This window comes from Hydra vulgaris, chromosome 06 (genome assembly GCF_038396675.1).
Source record: "Hydra vulgaris chromosome 06, alternate assembly HydraT2T_AEP".
Taxonomy (NCBI): Eukaryota; Metazoa; Cnidaria; class Hydrozoa; order Anthoathecata; family Hydridae; genus Hydra; species Hydra vulgaris.
In genome coordinates, this window is record NC_088925.1 from 7,977,677 (window position 1) to 8,001,526 (window position 23,850).

At 27.3% G+C, this 23,850-nt stretch overlaps 3 protein-coding genes across 3 annotated transcripts; all 3 read right to left on the bottom strand.

The window, feature by feature from the left end:
• Window positions 1-1,240: 1,240 nt before the first annotated feature.
• LOC100211695 (pre-mRNA-splicing factor CWC25 homolog) lies at window positions 1,241-10,609 on the bottom strand. Its single transcript, XM_065799127.1, has 11 exons — window positions 10,477-10,609; window positions 8,218-8,263; window positions 7,679-7,851; window positions 7,471-7,591; window positions 7,215-7,379; window positions 7,034-7,116; window positions 3,032-3,424; window positions 2,792-2,854; window positions 2,617-2,659; window positions 2,048-2,130; window positions 1,241-1,804 (listed from the first exon to the last, which is right to left on the bottom strand). The coding sequence occupies exons 2-11, from the start codon at window positions 8,230-8,232 to the stop codon at window positions 1,681-1,683; spliced, it is 1,263 nt and encodes a 420-aa protein (XP_065655199.1). The 5' UTR covers window positions 8,233-8,263; window positions 10,477-10,609; the 3' UTR covers window positions 1,241-1,680.
• A 1,908-nt stretch (window positions 10,610-12,517) lies between these two features.
• Window positions 12,518-13,993, bottom strand: LOC136081159 (zinc finger MYM-type protein 1-like). The gene has a single exon (XM_065798456.1). The coding sequence runs from the start codon at window positions 13,991-13,993 to the stop codon at window positions 12,518-12,520; it is 1,476 nt and encodes a 491-aa protein (XP_065654528.1).
• Window positions 13,990-15,048, bottom strand: LOC136081160 (zinc finger MYM-type protein 5-like). The gene has a single exon (XM_065798457.1). It carries the CDS (start codon window positions 15,046-15,048, stop codon window positions 13,990-13,992), a length of 1,059 nt encoding a protein of 352 aa, XP_065654529.1.
• Between the last annotated feature and the right edge of the window lie 8,802 nt (window positions 15,049-23,850).

Genomic DNA, 23,850 nt, shown 5'->3' on the forward strand with positions numbered 1-23,850 from the left:
ACTAGGTGTGAAAATTTCAAATATACTTATATCAAATAAGGCTTCTTTGAAAAAAATTCGAGGACTGGATCCTGGGAACAAAAAAGTTTTTAAATTTTTAACCAAACGTTGCCTCTCTGCCCCAAACGTAAGAACAACAAGTTGAAAAAATTTTTTTTTTCCTATTCTTTTATAATTTTATAGGCTAATCTTTTAGCGTTTAAAAATTATGAACAAATTTTATGCAATCATAATTTTTGAACGTAACAAAAATGATTTTCTTTATCAAAAATACTTTTCTTGTTTACTGAATTGCATTATCTAAATAATAGAAACACACATAAATACAGGTAGGCTGAATATGTGCGAATTCCATAAGTGCGAAGTAGTTACAAAAACTGTCATAAGTGCGAACTGGCATATGTGCGCCAAAAGAATTTGCAAACATTGGCATAAGTGCGAAGCAGTTGCAAAAACTGGCACAAGTGCGAACGGGCAAAAAGGCGAATTGGCCAAAAGTACGCCAAAAGAGTTTGGAAATATTAGTGTAAGTGCGAAGCAGTTACAAAAACTGGCATAAGTGCGAATTGGCATTTCGAGTGGTGACTTGAGATTCATAAAACCACAATGATAAAACTATTTAATGATAAACTCGATAAAATGGACTAATGATAAACTATGATAAATAATGATAAATGGATTTAATGATAAACTCGATAAAAACTCTTACCGAACTAAATAAACTAAAATGAGAAAACAACTATTAACGGAAGGATGCACAAAAAGAAACTAATTAACAAATATTTTATTAGGAGCACATCAAAAAATTGTTATTTTTACAAGAGCAGTAACTTAATTTTTATCAACTTTCTTAATTTAATAACTTATTATGAATAGTTTAATCTTTACCAATTACATTTATAAATAATTATTATAAATAATTTAAAAAATCTTAATTTAATAACTTATTATAAATACCCGTCAACTTAGTTCGTTACAAGTTATTCTTACAAGTCTTTGGAGAGTAAGCTAGTAAATATATTCAAGTTAAAAATGGAGTTTTTATCCAAATAACTTTAACATATATTTAAAATGATTTCAGAAATTAAAAAAACAGGTATACAATGTAATAATTTTTGGTGTCTTTGAGGATGAGCTAATATTTAATGTAAAGAGGTTGAGCTAATATTTAGTTCATCCTCTTTGTAGGATGATTTAAATAGAAAAATCTTTGGAAAATGAACTAGTAAAAACACCAAAGTTAAAAATTACGTACTTTTTATTAAAATATTTTAAGCGTATATTTAAAACGATTTCATAAATAAATTAAAAGTTAAACAGCGCAATAATGCACAGTATTGTATATAAAATGCTGCGGTCATTAAGTTAATAAACAGTAATACTGTAAAAATGCCGACAAAGATTCTGCAGTATTAACTTACGACTCTAACGTAACAACTTCTAGAAAACTCAAACTTATGGACTTCTGACAATTTTTATTTAGTGCGGACCTAGTGTGGACATAAAATCCTTCTATTTCCTCATTTTTCGTAAAAATATAACCATTATGCATTCTTAGAAATTTTATGTTCCTGAATTTGGAAAGAAATTGTTGACCTATGTCGGTTCTTGGTTTTTACAAGGCATAGCTTGAACTTAAACCAAAATAAATGATCTAGAAAAATCTAGAAAAATGTTCACTCAGCGTGAAGTAAATTTTTTTTCTAAATCAGCTTTGGTTCTTTGCTTTGTATGAATATTTCTTTTGATTCGATCTTCTACAGAAGCAGTTGTGTCTGATGAATATGAAGCTACTTGTAACTTTCTAGAGAAATAATAATTTATATACAATATAATGTAAAGCATAGCCACAAAAAAATTTAATCAATTTTGAGAGAGTTACATTAAACCTAATATTACTTTATATTACTTTAAATAGTATTATAATAGAAAAATGTACGTTTTAAGCATAATCAATAAATATTCTTTTAATAATTTATATAAATAATGTTTTACAAATTTGATATTAATACTGATATAAATAATATAAAAGATTATTACAACTTACTTTATAAAACGTGCTTTGTCTTCATTAACATTGCTTTTGCTTAAAACGGATTTGACTGTCTCCTCCTCTTTGATTGTTTCTTCCTAAAAGTCAAAAAAGAAAAAAAATTAAAAAAAAAAAAAAGTTAAAAAAGAAAAAAACTTGAAAAATCTGAAATAAAAGTTAAAATAAAAATCTAAAAAAAAAAGTCAAAATTTCTGATTAAAACAATTTATTTAACTCTTAATGAAATTTGTTTAATAAAATTATTGTTCTAATAAGCAGGGCTCAAATAAAAGTTTCAGACAATTGGCCTTTATGATTACCTATCTATCATAGCCCTATGGGAGACAAACAACTATCAATCATTTTGTATAACAGAACAACTGCTTGCCTGGTAGCCTTGTGGTAGCCTTGCCTGGTAAAAATCAATAAACAAATTTAATTCAAAATATTATGTTGTTTGTCGGAGTTTGAAGAATAAAACCTTTGCTGGAGTTTGAAGATTAAAAACCTTACGGGAACTAAACATTGTTTCATGTTATAATCATTATTTATATAACTAACATATAAAATACTATTGGTTATACCTCATGAGATCGAAGGTTTTTAATCCTTTGTTCTTTTCTCCATCTAAATGGAACTCAATTTATTAAAATTTACCATTTTTTTTATTAATCAATCTAAAATATAATTTATTGTATTTTAGATTGATTTTCCATCACGAATTGCCTTTTAATGAAAAAACATCAAACACAAACATACTTTGCATTCTCCATCATGAATTGTCTTTGCTTTTCCAAATCACTTTCATCATCTGAACTTGAACTTAAGTAAGATAAATAAATTGTAAAAATATTTATTATTTAAAGATATTAAGTTTTTATTATTATTTTAGAATTATTTTGTACTATTGTACGTCTAATGCAAAATTTATTACATTATTATTATTTATTACATATTATTATTTGTCAGATATTTTACAAACTTTATTAATATGGATACCTAAGAGATCTTTTTCTTTTTGACTTGTTTTGTGTTCTGTACTCTTTATCACCTCTATGATCCCCTCTTGATGATTCAGAGTCTCTCCTATGAACTTTTAAAGAGTCCTGAGAACTTTTGCTTTTTGTGTTTTCATAATATTTTTCACTGTTTCCATTCTTAACATTTTTAAATGGTTGTTCATACCGATGACTTGAGTATTGATTGCTTGAATCATAATTTCTAGAGCTATGTTTGTTTGATTCATGAGTTTTTAGGTCATGATTGCTAAAACTATGTGTGGAATATCTGGAATCATATTTTACATCTGATCTCTCTTTACTATATTTTCTGCCATGTTTTGAATCATGCTCAGTCTTAGATGAATCCTTTTCACTTCTTCCATTAGTATACCTGAAAATAACATAAAACATTTTAGAGACATTAGAGAAAAACTTATATGAAACTTTTTAGAATGTAAGAAAATAAAACAAGATGTTTGTTTCTTAAGTATTCCACTTTTTTTTGCCTAATTATTCTAATTAATAATTTAATTATTAAATTACTAACTATTCCAGTTTTTTTTTTACTTAAATTTTATTAGTTGTTTCTTTAAATCAGTTAATTCTTTTTATCCATTATTTCAAAAGCTTTACTTTTAACTTGAAGTAAAACATCAAATACTTAAAAAAATGGTATATCAGTTTTTATTCCCTCTCCTTCTTCCTTTTATTAACCTCTTCCCCCCTCCTACTTTTTTTAGATCTGGACTAATATTCCCACCCCCCTTTTTATTCTCCCCTTCCCCTCCTACTTAAATATAAACAAATTAGAAAAACAAAATACATTTTGGTCCAAAATTAGTATTTGAATTGTGGCCCAGCACTTTAAAAGGAAAAATGGAAATATCAAAAACTAATAATAAAGACAAAACTAAATAATATAACAGTAATAATATAATTAACAGTAAAGCATTGATTCTTTAAGGATTTTAAAAGATTTGCCAGATTTTATTTGTTTTATTGTTATTAACTATTTAATTTCTAATATTCCTCTAAAAGGTAATAATAATAAATAAGATCATCCAGAGTTGCATTTAAATGTTGTTTTTTGAAAATTCATATTGTTTTATTTTGAGATTGGAAATATTGGTTAACACCATATGTTCAGGCAGAATGAAGTACAATTACACACTATTGCTGACTATGCAAATAATATTTTATGGCAACAAATTGACTACAGCCTTTTAAATGCTTTGAGAACATTTAAAATGCGCAAAAAAAACCTAACTTGACAGACCAGAGAAAGAACAACTGAAATTGATATTTTGTCTATTATTAAGACCAAAGGTTTATAAATAGATCTAATATTAAAATAGATGATAGACTTCAGCAGTGCACAAAATAAAAAATCAGAGGTAGATAGTCAATTTGACTGGCTTATAAAGAAGTGTTTTAATTTTTGTTTTATAACACTTACCGAACTTTGTAAATAAAAAAAACATGTTTTAAAAGTATTACTAATGACATAATTTTAAATCAAACATTTTTTTAAACTTTTTATAAACAAAAACTCACAACAAAGTTTTACGAAAAATAATGTTTTAAAAAGTATGAAATATCGTTAGTCTAAAATAGCTTACCTGCACAGTGTTCTGATTAAAATAAGAGGTTTGATAACATTAAACTAATTATATGTGTTTAATATTTTTGTATATTTTAACTTTAACGAAGTTGTTTAAATTTTTTATAAAATTTTTATAAAATTAATTAAACATAAGTAAACTTAAATTTAAAATTTTTATTTGTAATTTAATATCCCCTAATGCTTTGCATTTTAATACCCTCTAATGCTTTGCAACGCATGAAGACATTTATAATTTTTAAATTTACTACTTAATAAGAGTGGAAGTTATTTTAAATAGAAACCAAGTGTAGCTGTATAAAATATGAAATTTTAGCATGCAATGATGATATGAAGTTCAATCCAGCACTGTAGTTTACTTTTACTACAAAAGAATGGGGGGGGGGGGAAGGATTGGATTACCCACTTATTCCCACAACACCTTTGAAGCCACCCCTTTAAATATTTAATACTAGAAGACTACCATTTCATAAAATGCCAAAACAAAAATTACTAATGCTAATTGTTTTCTTGACAACTCAATGGAAAAGTTTATTAGTTGCATAATGTTCATTCATTCCAATGACTTCAACTAGTGAGATGACTTCAAAATTTAGAGAGGATTTTTTGATTAGATTTAATAAAAAAAAAATTTAATTAAAAAATTGAACAAGAAAAAAATAAAACAGTTTGAAGAAGAAAGTTTTTAATTAACAGAAAATAACAATAAAATAAGAACTTTAATCAAGTATGTAAAAAGTAAACATTAATTTTACCAAGATGTGAAACTAAAGATGTAAAAAAAATAAAGATATAGCTTAAGTCATATATAATATGCATCAAATAAATTAAAATTAAAAGATGCTCTTATGTTATAAGTCAATATATGAGCATCTTATATTAAAAATCTTATATTATAAGTTAATATATAAACATCTTATATTATAAGTTAATATATAAACATATTACATAAGTTTAATTGCATCAAAATATTTGAAAAAAAAACTTCTAATAAGTTAAATTAAATATGTTAAAATAATTTCAAAAAGGAAGTGCAACTGCTTCACAATACTGCTGATAATGTTTAGCAAGTCGATTTTTTAATTTTAATTCTGTCCCAAACGTTACTATGTACATATGTATGTTTGTGTTCTGTTCAAACCTATGGCATGATGTTTAATTGCCCAAAAATTCCTAGGTGTATGTTTGTGATCTGTTTGAACCTCTGGTGTGCTGTTCAGTCATGAACAGCACACCAGAGGTTCAAACAGATGTCCGTTTATTTGTTTATTAGTTTTATTAACTTGAATGATTATTAAAAAAATTTTATTGCAAAAAACATAAAATTTAAAAAAATATATATATTTAAAACTTATTTTTGTAAACAATCAATAAAAGTTAATTTGTTTAAAAGCAGTTCGCTAATATAAAAACAATTACTTGAAAAGATTAAAGGTTTACAGCGAGTTCTTTTAGCAGACGTTTGAAAATAATATTTATTTAGATATACATGTAAAGATATATAATATTCTCAAATTATATAAAAAGCTGTGGTCAAGTTGTCACAACAAACTATTATAAGCGTGCACGCCATTCCCTACTAGGCTTATTTGAGACAGTATATGTTTTTGTGTGTGTGTGTATTTCTTAGAAAATCAAATTTTAGATTTTAGTATGTAAAGACTTTCTACCAGAAAGTTCTACTGATTATTTAAATATTTTCTAAAGTTTTATCCTTTTTGTGACCAGATTTTATTTTATTTTTGACCAAAATTATTTGCAATACAGCTACATGATGCTATTTCTAGATGAGAATTTTGCTTTGTGTGACAGTTATGTCATTTTTCATTAAATGGTGAACATGTGCATATAAATGGTAATTATTTGCAAAAGAAAATCAACGGTAATATGACAAGAGAACTAATATGTGCAATTAATCAAATGTTTGTACTTTCTTAAGGTTTGAAATTTTAGTATAACTCAATTCAAGTTCTATATAATCTTAAATAGTTATACTTTAGTACAAATTTTAAGTTGATTCCACCATTTTGATTCAACTCATAACAAACCTAGTTACCATAGTTAGACACCAATAGTTTATAGCAATTTTTTTTTTTGATAAAACAAATATTTAGTATTTTCATAGATCAGAAACTCTCTACATTCCTATTCCTCTTTTTTTTCTGTTCATGACTCTTCTAAGTCATCTTACCATCATTAATTGAAAATGCTTCAGGAGCACCTTTTTCCACCAGGATAACTTTGTTTAAAGTTTCATTTATTGCTACTAACAACTTATATAAATGATTCAAATTTCAATGTTAGAATTCTAAACTGTAAGATTTTGTAGGCAAAATGTTAGGCAATTAAAAAATGTATAACTAACATATTTACTGTTACCTATATTCTTCATCATACTTTTCTTTTTTACTTTTCTTTGACTTTTTCTTTTTTTTCTCTTTTTCCTGACTTTGAAGTAGAGCCTTTAAATTAGAACTCGAAGTAGAGCATTTTTACCCAACAAACTGAAAGCGTAATTTTCATACTTTTTGAAATTGGTTGAAACTACTATAAAATTTACCTTCAATTTCCTCATCTTAATGGGATTTTGAACAAGCTCCTTTCTATTCTCTTCTTCTCGTTTCTTTATAAGAAAAAGAGGATCTTCTTTGACTTTTGCTAAAATATCAGATGCTTTCGGCTGTAGAATTGGCTTTTTATGAATATTACCTTCAATTATGTTTTTCTATTAAAAAGAAAGTATTCTACGAGGTCAATTTTTTTTTACAAACAACTTCAGGTTGTTTAAAAAATAAATTGTTATTGATAAAACTTACTTCAGCATCATCATCTTTCATTACTTCAACATGCTTATCAATCTTTTTTCCGAGCAAATATTCTTCAGTATTGACAGCTTGTTGCCCACTGTACATCCAGTCAAGTTTTTCAGTTTTTTTTCTTAACAAAAATATAAAAAGGGGACAAAGTGAAACATTTACATTTTGAAAATATATATTATATTATTTGCGCAAAGATAAAAAGTACTTAATAAGACCAGATTCCACAGCTTGTTTTTGAAGCTGTTCTCTCTGCCTTTCTTCTGCTAACTCTTGCTGAAGCTGAAGACATTGCTCTTCTTCTTTGCGCTTTTTTTCCTCTGCTTTCCACACCCTCTCTAAATTTTCCATAGTTAGAGGGTGGAAGTGCTTTTTCATATTCTATAAAAAAAAAAATTCATTAACAATTTTTATAAAATTTTACAAAAAGTTTAAAAACCTCTAAGAAACTTCTTAAAATTAATACTAAAATTTCTTTAAAGTAAAATAAATAAATTAAAATTACTATAAACAATAAAGTTTATTAATTCACTAGTCATTTATTTTAAACAAATTTATTTTCATATAGTAATTATATTAGTTATTCACTAACAATAATAGTAATATTATTAATAATAATAATAATAACAATAATAGAAACAATAGTATTAACAAAAATAATAACAATAATAATAATAACTAACAATAAAAGTAATAATAAAAACAATTTTAATATTGTTTTAACATTAATATTAAATTATTATTTACCAAATCGCCTCCCATTTTGATTTGTGTAAATTAAAACTTGATAATTCTAAAAATAAAAGTTAACATAAATATCTAACATGTTTAATCTATATATATATCTAACATAAATATCTAACATGTAATACAAAAATAAAAAAGTAAAATTAAAAATATGTTGTTTGTTATAATCAGAAATTGCTAACAATTACATATATACTTAATTACATATATACTTAAAACAATACATATATACTTAACATTTTAAATATTATTGATAATTGTTTCTTTCAGTGGATATTAAGCAGTGATTTTCACAAGCTTTTGATCAAAAATTTCTTGATATTATTCCATTTTTCTAGCAATTTTTTTTCGATACTATTCTGCTTTCCGTTTTGACAAGTTATAAATTAACAAATATTAAAGGTCTTTTTATGGGTAAGCAGAATGTGGTTCATCTCTTTTCATTCATCTCTTTATTAGGATTTATCTAGACCTCTATGTATATTAGGGTGTATTATCTAGGGTGTAAACAAAATTTTTGATTATACATAAATATTTTTATTTGAAACAAATTAAGTTTTCATATAACTAAGACATTTATTAGGTGATACTCCTTTATTAGGTTATTATTTACATTTATTATCTGATACCCCTTTTCAAATAGGAGAGCACAGTAAAAAAGCTAATTAACTTCAAGTATTTTATGCCACTTCCCTACATAAATAGAAGGATGTTGGTCATCTTAACACTTACGTATTTTATTAAAGGGAAATGATTTTGTATACTTTGTATATTGATTACTCTAATTCCAAAATGTTCATGTTTTTATTCATAAAACTTTAAAAGGTACCTTTTTTTAATCAAATTTTTTAGCTATCAGAGGAGGTACCAGAAGAGGTAACTAGCTTCTAACACAACAATTTTATTTACATCACAGTAAAAAAGTTATTAAATACAAAACAACTGACAAGCTGTGGCCCAGTGGTAGCGCACTTGCCTCAGAAACAAAAGATCTGTGGTTCAAACCCCACATCTGGGCAAGTTTTGCAGCATCGGTTAGGAAGGAGGTGTGAACTTCTGATTAAATGCTCATCCGTGGTAAGACCGTAAGGACTTCTTAGGGCACCTAAACAAATTTTTTTTTAAAAAAAAAAAAAAAAAAACTTGTTTTGAACTGAATGAGTTTTCATTATTGATCATTTATAAACTATTAATTATATTTCTGATAGCAGACATGAAAAAAACTTTAATGCATTAAAAAAAAAAATTTTTTAAACAAAACAACTGTCTATATCATTAATTATCATTATAAACTAAACCTATTATTTTTACAAATTGCTTTTGTTGCAAAACATTTATACATTTGAATATTTATTTTCTTTTTACAGCCATGTTAAAACCTTTAATTATATTAAGCTAATAATGCTATGCCATAACCCTGCTCTACTCATAACCTTAAACTGATCCTATATTTGGCAAGTGAGACACTTTAGTCGTAGTGAAGGCAACTTACCTAGAAAAGTGAAAACTCTGATATTAAAATCCTAATTGTAGGTAAAAGTATAAAGAGCTCATAAAACTTGGATGGTAATCCTCCTATTAGTAATAATGCAATAAAAAAATTTGATCTGCTGAACAAGTTATTACCAGAAAAGACATCTAGTTGTAAAAATTCATTTTAACTCTTAATCACTTTAACATTTTACATTTAAAAAAATGGTATTATGTAAACTTACCCAAACCACAAAAATGTGGAACCATGGAGATTAAACATGAAAGAAAAAGTTTTTTATTTTCAGTATCCTGAAAGTGCTTATAATAGCTAAATAACCTGATTTTATATAGCAACTAGTGTGCTTATAAATAAAGACTAATTTTAAAAATTTACAAAGACATTCCTTTATTAGTACAGTTTACAGTGCAAAATTTTTAGATTATCACACACTTTCATTAAAGAAATTAATAAAGAAAAGTGTGATTAAAAAAAATTGTCTGCAAAATTTTTTTTTTTGTCAAATTTTTAGTTTCTACCCAATTTTTTTAAATAAAAAATTATCAGTAAAGCTTAACAAAAATTAAAAGATTTTGATTTAAATATTTAAAATGCACAGTAACAACTTAATAAAACTAAAAAAATTTACATATATACATAAAATATAACTTTTAAACATGCTTTTCTCTTATTTTTAAATAGCTTTCTTGAGTTAGAAAAAGATTTTATCTAATAAAAATTAATGATAATAAATAAATTAGTGAAGATAAGTATTAAAATAATCTTACAAATTTGAATCCTTTCTTTAAAAAGAAATAACTAGCTTGATCAAATATATTTAATTACGACTGCCAAAGATGATAAGTAAACAATAGATATATCTTTGAACTTTTTTATACCTTGAAAATAAGGAATCACTTGATTAAAATAGCTTATTAATAATAGTCAATATACTAAAAAGGACATCATTTTAGATTCACATCTTCACATATAATGCCCAATTAAATAGTAACTGAGGTAAATAGTTACAATAATATAATAAAATGCTTACGTATAATTTTTTTTTTCATGAATTAGACTTAAAAAATAAATTTAAAAACTCATAAATTTTTTTCGAAAATGCAACTCAAGAGATAATGTATTTCAACCAAAAGAAAACAAGAAAATGGGTTATTAAAATTATTTTTATATGCACTCTTAAACTTCTAAAAAACTAAAAATGTGCAGAGCTTTAGGAGTCCTGGAATCTATCATCTTAAACCCTTATTTATAATGGTACTATAGGGTTAAGAATTCTTGGTTCAGAAATTTTATATATTTTCATATAAACTATATATTTAATACAAACTTTACTTCCAACTAGATTGCAGGCAACCACTATTTAAGTTTTTGACTATTTAAGTTTTTGACTTTTAAAAAGAAAGACCCTCTTTAGAAAAATTAGCTCAAATACGACAACAGTATTCTATACAGATAAGAGATTCATAAAGATATCAGAGGGAAGTCAGGAAGTAAGAAAATGAAAAACAATATAAAGAAAGTATAAAGAGCATTATCAAGACTAGAGTATATAGCTGCTTAATTGCGTGAAAATAACTTACAAAATAATTGTAACAATTGAAAGAAGTATAATTATTATTTATATGTTAAACATTTTACTACAGTTGTTGATTTTAAACAAAATATTTTTACGTAGTAATTATAGTTAAAATAAATTGAAATTAAAAAACTTGTTTTTAGATAAAATGTTTCAAAAACGTAGCTTTTCAATAAAAATTTCGTATTTTTTTATGGTGTTTATTTAAAATCCGATGTTTCAATCTAAATCGATTAACCTTTTAAAAAAATTGAATCAAAAAAAGGAAATATTAGAAATTCCGGCCAATAGACTTTTCAAAAGTATCTGGAACGGAGAAAAAAAATACTCTATAGCGAGGCAGTGTTTGTGACAATCAAAACAAACAAAGCGTATACCTATAATTTAAAGTTAAGCGTCAGTGTTTCCTCTATTTAGTTTCTAAAATTCGATTTTTAATTACTATATTATTATTTTTAAAATACCTATATAAATAATAATTAAACTATGGAAATACTTTCATTCCAAAACCTTCGGGTTGTACAAAATAAATCTATGAAAAGCTTTCATGAAGAACGTTTTTTGGTAAGCTCAATTATGTATTAATACATTATATATATATATATATATATATATATATATATATATATATATATATATATATATATATATATATATATATATATATATATATATATATATATATATATATATATATATATATACATATATATACATATACATATATATACATATATATATATATATACATATATTATATATGTATATATATGTATATATATATACAGTGCCGGTTTTAGCACTACCAGCGCGCTGGGCGAGATTTCTACGGCGCACCTAGCTCAATTTAACCCCATTCAAAGAAAAGGTAAAGGGTAAAATAACCAATTAGTTTCGCCTCTTTATATTCGGCGCCCTGGGCCATCGCCCAACCAGGCCCTACCCTAACGCCGCCACTGTATATATATATATATATATATATATATATATATATATATATATATATATATATATATATATATATATATATATATATATATAAGGCCGGCGCAAGAGTATTTGGCGCCCTAGGCAAATTTGACACAATGCGCCCCTACTCCCTCCCCAACCTTCACAAAGAAATGATTATGTTTTGTTATAACATTTTGTATTTACATTCGGAAGAATACATGCATGCATAATCATAAAGAGGCGTATATTCGTGTAACTTTGTAATATATAAATAAATAATTTCAAAACTTCCCTTTTCGCGCTTTTGTTTTTGCAAATGTAGAAACGAGTTCCATCAGGTTAATGTTTCTAGCAATTTCATGTTCAATTGACAGAGTAGCTAATCCAGCAAGTCTTTCTTGCTGCATAGACGTTCTCAAAAATGTTTTTATCAACTTGAGTTTTGAGAAGCTTCGCTCACCGCTAGCCACGGAAACTGGAAGTGTCAAGAGGATTCTTAAAGCTATAACAGTGTTGGGGACACAATCTGCTAGATTATTTTTTAATATAAAATTCAGTAAATCTAGTGGCAATGTACATCTTTCAACTCGTCTTGAAATTGATTTCAGTTCACTACCTAGATCAGCTGCATCGATATCTTTGGAGTCTCCATGTTGCAAAGCTTTCTCAAGATTTAAGCAATGTTCCATAACTTCTTTGCTAGTTACATCCTGTAAACTGTGAACATCGTAGAGAAAACCAAACAACGAACTTATTTTTTGTATATGAGTAAACCTTTCTTCAACCGATTGTATTGCTGTGTCAAGAATAGCAAAGTAAAAGTTTTTTTTGAAATTTTCTTTTGGATCTTGAATAGGTTCGTCATCTCCTTCATACGTAAACTGTTTATTCTTTCTTCTGATACGGGTTGGTTCGGGTTCAAAAAGTGCAGGTATTTCTAAACTGACTGCAATTTCAACTGCATCTACTAGTATTTTCTTAAACTCCATTTCATTTTTGCGATTTACAAGAAACTTCTTTGTTTTTTTAAGATAATTTATGGCGCCATGCATATCTAAATCTTTTGCCTGAAGTTGCTTACTAGTCATATTAATCTCAAACAACACGTCGTACCACACAACCAGAGAAAAGACAAACTTAAAACTAAAAATAGCGTTTGCAATAAACCGTGCATCTACCCGTGTTGAATTACCAGATGCTCCTGTTAAATTAGTGTCGTTCGCAAACTCTGCAAGAGCATCGTAGATATCACCAAGTTGATAACGGAGAAGTTTTAAAGCATCGATTCGGCTTTCCCACCTTGTTTCACTCAGTGGTTTAACAGTGAGATTAGAAACATATCGTGTTAAAACTTCCCAGCGACGAGTTGGTGAATAAAAGAATACATATACATGTTGTACCAGATCAAAGAAGGCTGTTGCTTCTAAGCAACATTTAACAGCATCGTTAACAGCCAAATTCAATGTATGGGCACAGCAAGGAATAAACAATGCTCGGGGATTGACATCTAAAATTCTTCGTTGGACACCCTTATTTTCCCCCCTCATATTTCTGCCATTGTCATATCCTTGACCGCGTAAGTTTTTAATAGATAAAGACATCTCGCCTAACTGCTTAATGATAGTTTCAGCCATACCAGCACCAGTTGTCTCCTTTAGAGGCACAAAATCTAAGAAATGTTTCTTTATATATGCTGTTGTTGCAACGCCATTTTTTGGATTTGAAATCACATCCAAAAAGCGAATGATCATAGTCATTTGTTCAACATGACTAGCATCAGGTGTGTGCAATCTATAATTATTGAAAAGTACTTAGCATCACAAGCAGATTTAAGAATTTTTTGTTTGATTGCATTGGATAATAGGTGAATCAATTCATTTTGTATGTCTTTGCCTAGGTAATGTACATGTGTTTCATTGTCTTCAATCTTTCGAAGATGCTCATCTATAAGTGGGTCAAACAAAGCTAAAAATTCCACAAATTTCAGAAAGTTTCCGTTATCAGCAGTGTTCAGTTTCTCATGTGTTCCACGAAAAGCAAGATTTTGCATACCAAGAACTCTAACTAAAGCTATTAGCCGTTTCAAGATTTGCTGCCAATACTGTTCTTCTTTTTTAACAAGACGCAAATGTTCGGCATCAATTGTATTATTGTTTCGCAGTCGCAGCTCAAACTCTTTCCATGACTGAAAATTTGCTAGATGTTCACTGCTTTTCTCATGCCCTGACAGAATTGCGGACATATTTTTCCAATCATGTGAACCATTCGAAGAAAGAGATGATGCAGTTGTTGTGCTACTGGTAAACAGTTTGCAGCAGAAACAATACACAGAGTCGTTACTTACAGAATACTGCAGCCAATGCCTGCGAACTTCATCTCCATTGACAAGCCGGCGGTTGTAATGGCTTTTTGAAAATTTTCTTTGCAAACTGTCCTTAGGAAAGTCAAATTGATCGACTTGTTTTGGTCCATGTTCTATCAAAAGTTGTCGCATCTCATCATCAAATACGACCCAACTAGCCGGATCGCTATAGTTAGCATATAGACCAGAGAATTTATCAATTTTATGCACTTCAGATTCTTTGTGTGCTACGTGTATTACATTATGTAATTCAAACTCTTCTGATACTGTCATCTCATCGGCTTCTCTGTCTGCTTCAACTTGATTTTTTAACTCATCTGTGACATTTTCATTTCTCTGCGGTGAACATAAATACTTTAACAAAGAACCAGCCTGTTTTGTTTTAAACCCTTCATTTGCAGCTCGTCGTTTACGATATTGCGCACCGGACAATTTTTTTCTTTCTGCCATCGTGGATTGAAATAACAAAGGAAACTGCTAAAAATAATAAAAATGAACACCTCGGGCATTTTTAATATCCTTAAATTAAAATATTATTTAAACTTCCTTATAAAAGTTTTAAAGATACATTTTAAAATTTTTAAAGCTCCATAAATATAAAAAATAAAACTCTATTAGTATAAAAACACAATATAAATCAGTTAATTTGTTACTATACTACTTCGTAATTGCTATCACCGAATATTTAATTAAAATTAATTTCTTACTATTTCTGAATTAAGACGCAAGCAAAAACAATTTTCTCCATAAAGTTAAACGTGTTAAAATAAATGAGAAATGAAAACTTTGCATTGTATTAATTGCTCCAAAATTTCATTCTGCATAAAAAAGTATTAAAAGAAAAAGGAAACCGCGTCAAATGGAACAAAAGTATCAAAGTTGATTCTTTTGTTTTATTTGACGCGAATTAAAAGAGTACTATTTCAAATCTCCTAAATTCAATTCAAAGCGATTTGAAAAAGATTTTAGCAATGTTTTTAATATATTTATTTTTTATGTAGCTAGTTTTAGTGCCGCCCTAGAAAACTTGCCACCCTAGGCGGTCGCCTAGTTCGCCTAGTGGTTAAACCGGCCCTGTATATATATATATATATATATATATATATATATATATATATATATATATATATATATATATATATATATATATATATATATATATATATATATATATATATTTATATATATATATACATATATATATATATATATATATAGTATGTATATATATATATATATATATATATATATATATATATATATATATATGAATATATATATGTATATATATGTATACATACATAATGTATAAATATAAATATATATATATATATATATATATATATATATATATATATATATATATATATATATATATCTATATGCACATAGATAATGTATAAATACATGAATGAGCACATATATATGCAAATATATATATATATATATATATATATATATATATATATATATATATATATATATGTATACATATATATTTATATATATATATATATATAAGTATATATATATATATATATATATATATATATATATATATATATATATATATATATATATATTTATATATATTAGTAAGAAAACATCAATTAATACGAATTCTCTTAAAACAAATAATTTTTTATTATTAGAAATTTTCGCTGGAATATGGTTACCAGCATCATCAGCTCGTAAAAATTAAACTATGTATTAATATGTATAAATTTTACAAGCTGACAATGCTGGTAATCATAATTCAGTAAATAAAAATACAAGATAATTCTTCACTTCTGGTCATTAATCTCTCCACAAGATGTCCTCTCTAAAAGAACAAGATTGGAAACCTTAGCTATAAAGAAATTTTTGACTCATTAAATGCTAAATTTTATGAACTTTGTAACTAGAACCAGTCAATATACAGACTTCATTTTGAACAACATGTTTTAATAAAAAACAGAAACAAGTCATGAGTGGACATTCAATCTCTCGGTTCTCGTCTCATGGTTTGCTAAATTAATCCGCACTTTTTGTTGTGCTCTAAACCGGCCCTTTAACAAACTATGGTATAGTTAAGTAAGTACACACAACCCAAATTTACAAACAAAATTTTTTCAGGAAAATCTATGCTCTACAATTTGACATCTGAAAATCAAAGATGTATGCAAGACTTACGTTAAAAACAACTCTTTAACGAAGAGATGCAAAATATGTTTTACCCCGCAGTTAGCCTAAAATGAGCCCTTTGGGAAAGCAAGCACTTTTGATGGCTTATTTGAAAAAGTAGTAATGCCCATTTCACCAACATTATTAACTCAATCTGTAAAAAAGATGATACTTTTCCTGCTATAATTGCAATAAATTAAAAACATTCAAAAGCTGATTTTGAAATAAAAGTCCTATGCTCTCGCTGCAGAAGTTGGTTCTGAATTTTAGGTACCGAGACAATTTTTTTTCATTTTTTGAACAAAACCTTATTTATGGAAATGGTAAGTTTATTAAACTGATACACAAAACTTTAGATGTTAAACCAACCTCCTATTTGTAACCAAAATGATATAAAAATAGCGTTGACGACCAATGTTGAGCCAACGCAACTCGCAACATTGTTCTAATATTTTACCAACCTACGTATGCTAGCTGGGTATAAAGGTAAAAAAGGATACAAAACTATTTTTAAAATAGTAAATGTACAGTCCAGGAAATAATCTAGCCACCAAATATTTGCAAAAAGGACGCCTAGCTAAAACTACCGTACACATTGAAATTATTAGGAAAGTTGAGCAAGATTGAGAATTATCTGCACCAAAGCTAGAAAAAAGATTTACAATCAGATTGTGGTATAAATCCTCAATCTGTTTGGAATTGCTTGAAAAATCAAGATTTTGTAGGTAGAACTGCTTTTGTGAATTGAATTAGGAAACATTATCAAAAAACTCTTGATTAATAGCAACGAGTTTTATTTTCAGATGAAATAAAAATGCTTGTGCATTTATGATAGTATCCCACACAAATAGAGAAAAAATGTTTGCGCATTTATGATAGTTTCCCACACAAATGGAGAAAAAATGTTTGCGCATTTATGATAGTATCCCACACAAATGGAGAAAAAATGTTTGCGCATTTATGATAGTATCCCACACAAATGGGGAAAAAATGTTTGTACATTTATGATAGAATCCCACACAAATGGGGAAAAAATGTTTATTTTGAAATAGTGTTGGAAAACTCGAATTAACAAAATAATGATAAAAAAGGCTTATACTGATTTTATATATTATAAAATAAAAATTGAAATTAAGCGCCACAAGTAAAAAATTAACTTTTAATTTTATGATTTAGCAGGAATTCAAAATGCTCTAAGTAGTTAAAGTATTCAGTAATTCAAATAAATAGTATTAGATTAAAAAAATATATAGTGTTAGTGTTAGATTAAGTTCCTCACTCACCAGACCTAAATCCAATTGAAAGTTTATGAAATTTTTTAAAAATTCAAGTAGCTAAATAAATACCATAACAGATTTGTTTTTTTTTTAATTGAGACTTTAATTGAGACAGCTTGTCTCGACCAAAAACAATTATCATCGATGAGTAGAAAAACTTTGACCCTCGATGGCTAAAAAACGTAGTAGATTCCAGTGGCGGATGCAGGTCATTGTCCTAGGGGGGGGGGGTAATTTGACCAACAAAAAAAAAATCCGCCCTTTTTTTTTCTTCAAATAAACCACTTTTTTATTTGATTATTTAGTATGTTTTTAGAAAAGTTTGCTAATAAATATGCTGAATGAATCTGTATATAAATATCTCGAAAAAATCAAACGTTGAAAATAAATATTTAGTCTGTAATAAGTGACGGATTTATATTATTAAGGACCCTACGCAGAAAAATTTTGGGGGCCATAAACACTCCTAAATACCACAATTTTTTTCCCACGATACCCCATTTAAAAAACGAGCCCGCTAAAACCATGGTGCACAGGCTGCAGTCTTTTCTGCGTATAGGTAAATCTGGCCTTGTCTGTAATGTGCAACAGAAGACAAAATAATATCTTTAGTATATTCTATTTTTTAATAAAGACTTTTATAAATTTAACAAACTACAATATAAAATTGAGCTTTCTAGTTTTAGAAGATGCAAAACTATCAATAATCTTTTCGACATTTATGATGCAATCTCTATGGATATGCATCATAGCTAAGCCATTTAATCGTTCTTGTCAAGCAACGCTAACAGGAAGGGTGCAAAGCAGTTGCAAAATACATTTAATTAAAGGGAAAACATAACCATCACATTGCTAGTATGCTTCAAACGCACATTCTGGTAGGTCTTGTTGCTTTTTGATTGCGTCTTTCCATTTCAGCTCCCAAAATTCAAATTCTGAAAAAACTTTCATTAATTGGACATTCACATCAACAGTATATAAATACTGTTGGGCAGCCCTTTCATAAAACGCAGTATATTAGTTATGGATGCTGTTAACTCTGTCTTTGTTTTATTTAATAAATTTCTAGGTATTGCTACATTAATTTCAAAAGAGTTCAAGGTCTCATTTGAATCTCTGAATTATAAATCTAGAAGTATGCTATCAAGTAACGGTAAAAAAAACATTGACTCTATAGTAAGTTAGAAGATCATTGGCATTGAGGTTTGCGTGATTAGTTTATTTTCCTGTTATTCGTGGAATCTTGATTTTTAAACCTAAGTCTTTTAGTAACTTTGATGCAGTCATAAACTTAGCATTAAAGTTTTCTTCATTATGTCGTCTTTTATTTAATATGTTTATGGTATGCTTAAACAAAGTTTCGCATAAACTTGTAAGCATTCCCTTATTTATATATTCAGGAACGTTATTTCGCTTTGGCAAAGCTTTAAAAAATGATATTACTTCTTTCATTATGCCAATTGTATATCTTACAGCTCGCACAGACGAACATTTGGAAATTGATAAGTTTAAAGCATGGTTGTAACATGGGCTTTTTATTGCGTTTAATAGGACCTTCTGTAATTTCGTGACTGCTCCGTTGTTTTCACCTAACATAAGGCTGCATCTATCAGTACCTATATTAACACAAACCTTTAAATTGAAGCCAAATTTTGTCTATGTGTTTGCAACTGTGTTTGCTAGCAGTTCTCCAGTTAATACAGGTTCATAAGTAAAATCAGAATCATTTTCAGTATGGCAGTTTACAAAACCAATAAAATCTTCACGAATTTTACAGGTATTAACATCAATATATCTTAATACGACTGTCATTTGAGAACTATGATTGGTATCCGTTGTTTCATCAAATATAAAGCTATAAAATTTTCCTTAAAAAATTCTTTAAAATTAAAAAATTAATTAAAAAAAGTTTTAATTAAGTCCTAACTTTGTTGAGTGCATAGTTCAATTATTTCATTTTGAATGCTTTTACTTATGTATGTTGCTTTCGAATTACAGTTATTTAAATGGTTTTTTAAAATATTGTCCCCAGCGCTCACTCGAAAGCGAAGATATTTCCGAAGATTGGCACCATTAATTACTGAAGAGTTTTGATTTTTTTCAAAAATCTGCCCATCATTGCGATGACCTCGCAGAGCAATATTCTGTCGACCAAGAAATATTATAGATTCAATTATAGGCTTTAATCGTTCTCGATTTCTTTAGCCTGTTTAAGTCTTCCTTCGTTATCTAAATTACGTACATCTGTACATTCAATGTTCTGATGAAATCTAATGCTGCCAACATAGTAACTTTTTGATAAGCATTGCAATCATGTAATTGTAAGTCTCCATCCTTACTCAAAAGCTTTGAATAACTTTTAAGAGGTAAAGTAACTAGCTTGGGTTATTGCACTTGACTGTGTATTCCCCCAACTTTTGCAAAAAGAAAGCAATACTTACAAAAAATTCCATAAAGGCATTCTGAAATCATTATCCACGGAAATTTTTGTATATGTTTCTCGGACAAAAAGCAATTAACATTTTTACCCTATTTTAAATGCACAGAATATGGGTATTTGTAATTTGGACTAAGAAACCAATTGCATTTCAATATTCGGTGTTTATCTTGTTCAGTTACCTGATGTGATAAAAATGCCCCAATGTCTATAGGCAAACAGCTATCATCTTTTGTCGCGGGTATTGAATCTTCTTTATTAATTTCTGCGTTAGTTTTACTTGTAAAATTAGCAGCATCCATACCAAGTCCAGGTTCTAGAGAAAAAGCACTAAGTTTCATTGTGATTTGGTTATTTTCAGCCTCACCAATAAATGCACGCTTAAATCGCTCGGATGATGACACCGAAGGTAAAAAAAAACGATAGGACCAGCATGGTCCTTTATTGGTAGAACTTTAATTTTTTTGATAAAATAGTCATCTAAAGAGGTTGTCCTCTTTACCCTGTTGGTCATTGTAGCCAATAAAAATAATTTCATTTAAAATAGTAAAAATAATTTTTCATTTGTTCATTTAAAATAGTAATAAACACACTTTTGTTTACTAAATAAGAAACTAATTCATAAGAAATTCATTCAGTTACTATTAAAAAAAAGATTCTTTATATCTTATTTAAATACAACTTGAAGCGTATATAAGTGTAATATAAAGTGTTACAACTTCAATTGTGGAAAAATAAATACTGTTTTATTGAGATTTTAACTACCAAAAAAGGCATCGCGTATATAAATTATATATTAAGATTAAATTAAAAAAAAAATTTAAAAAGTTTTTCTTTGATATCGTAAAAATATATATATATATATATATATATATATATATATATATATATATATATATATATATATATATATATATATATATATATATATATATATATATATATATATATATATATATATATATATATATATATATATATATATATATATATATATATATATATATTGAACAAACATATAAATGCTTTAGGAGAAACATTACAGTATGATCTTATTAATGTTTTTTTAAAGGAAAGAAATTTGTCCAAAATAGCAAAATTGTTCGTATTAGTGGGATCCAGATACAACCAACACTAGAAAATTTGCAGAAGTAGTTGTGATTCTACTAGCTATCTTTAATATAAGTCTCAAATTGTGCATTTATTGCCACCATATTATTGAAATACATATTAAACATTTGATGGTTGCACTGGCATCACCACAAAGTCACCAAGATTTATTTTTGGAAAGATCTAGTTTTACACCATAGAAATTTTTAAATACAAGTTTATTTGGAAACAATAGACCTAATAATCAAGTTCTAGATGGCGTATACCTAACCACCGGCGGAGTTTAATTAGTATTCTATTTTTATAATGAGGATTTAATAATCAATAGTATCAAACGCTTTTGATAAACCTATAAAAATTCCTAACGTATATTGGGATTTCTCACAAGATTCAACTATACGGCGAGTAATTTGGAGTGCAGTGTGTTCTTTCGAGTTATTATTTTTGAACCCGCATTAATTGTATATAGTATACTATTTAAGGAAAGGTGATTATAAATAACGTTATATAAAATTCTTTCTAAAACTTTAGAAAAAACAGAAAAGAACAGAAGTTGAGCGATAATTTGTAACATTGGTTGGATTGCCTACCTTAAAAATTGGAGTGACTTTAGCTATTTTTAAATGATCTGGAAATATTTCTTATTTATTGAACAATGAAAAACTTTAAATAGTAAAAGGGTTCATACGAGTCGATGACAACATTACTATTTATTCCATCGTGACCAACAGATTTATTTGTTTTAAGCATTTTATAAGATTTTTCAAATTTTATAAGATTTTTCAAAAACTCAAAGAAAAACTCATAAGATGTTAAGGTTGACGATATCGGAAAATCATAAGCATCTATTTTGTTAACCACAAAAGGAGCATTTTTAGCTAAATTTGGGCCAACTAATACAAAATATTTGTTTAATTCATCACATATCTTACTCGGTGTAGTTAAGGCAATTTTAAAATATTATATCTGTAGGATATTTTGTTGACTACGACATATTTCCGTTAAATGACCAGGTCTGTGAATTATGAAAGACGAAAAAAATTAAATGATAAATTTTGCGATATTATAAAATATAAATGTTTGTAGTGAAAAAACCCAGACCAAAAATTCTTTATTAAAAAAAAAAAATTTTCTTAAAATCACAATTGCTTTGAATAAGATTTTAAATAAATTTGTTGTTTAGGTGAAATGATCATCACAGTTTAAAAATATGATCTTTTCTGATCCTTTGTTGGCAATTTGTCCTAATTATATGTTATTTTTTGTTCGGAATTCTTGTATATTCAATTATATATAGTTAATATACGTCAGAACCAATTAGACCTAGGATCTATAGTGGGTTAAAGCACTTTTTCAAAAGATTAAACTAAATTCATTTTAACACCGATGAGCGAAAGTGATCTAAAGACTCCAAAATGGTGTTCGTTAGATTCACTATTAGGGGTAGTAAAAAGGTTTTGAAAATTATATATAAAAAAGAAAAGTTTCTTTAAATATTAAAACAACCTGAAGCAAATAAAGTTATTCCATCTAAAGTTCTTGTTTGGACATAATACACTAATAAAATCATTCTAATTCCAAATAAAAGAATTCAAATAGTTTGTAAATCGCCTTACCTACACCGAGTAGTTGGATCGAAGAAAAAATTATCGTTAATTTTTAAAGATTTGGGTAGAGTGCAAGTTTTTGTTATCCACGTGTCAGTAAGTTCTCTTAGGATCTCCCAGGTCTCTCTCAGGTCAACTATGGTTGGTATCCGTTGTTTCAGTCTTTTGTAAAGAATTTTAGTTTCCTCTGTTTTATTTCTCAAATATTTGATATATAATTTTTGCTTAATTTTAGAGGATTTTCTGAGATCTTTTGTGATCCATGGTGAAATTATAGACTTGGGTTTTTTATTTACAGTAGATTTCGGAAAATTAACGTTATATAATTCATAAAAAGTTTTAAAAAATGAGTCATAAACTAGATTAGCATCTGTAGAAGCTTCTACTTGTCGGATTCGTTTCGACAACGGTAATCTATACTGCAGGCCTTCTCAACGCACAAACGGCGTATCTGACTGGGGGTCTATTTTATAAACAGCAAAAAATAAAAAAATTTGTTTAGTAATTTTATATTAACTTAATAGACTTTTTATTAAGAATAAATTGTTCAAAAAAATATTTGAAAGGATACTTTCATGGTGTTGCTGCATCTCAAAGTTGTAAAATTCTGAAATCATCATTAAAGTATTGCTTAATGATACTCTGCATACTCTATCCT

Coding starts and splice junctions, on each gene's coding strand:
- LOC136081159 (XM_065798456.1), bottom strand. CDS start 13,993: ATGACTATGATCATTCGCTTTTTGGATGTGATTTCAAATCCAAAAAAT.
- LOC100211695 (XM_065799127.1), bottom strand. Junction 7,117..7,214: donor TTAAGATGAGGAAATTGAAG/GTAAATTTTATA, acceptor TCTAATTTAAAG/GCTCTACTTCAAAGTCAGGA. Junction 2,660..2,791: donor TTCATGATGGAGAATGCAAA/GTATGTTTGTGT, acceptor AGTTCCATTTAG/ATGGAGAAAAGAACAAAGGA.
- LOC136081160 (XM_065798457.1), bottom strand. CDS start 15,048: ATGGCAGAAAGAAAAAAATTGTCCGGTGCGCAATATCGTAAACGACGA.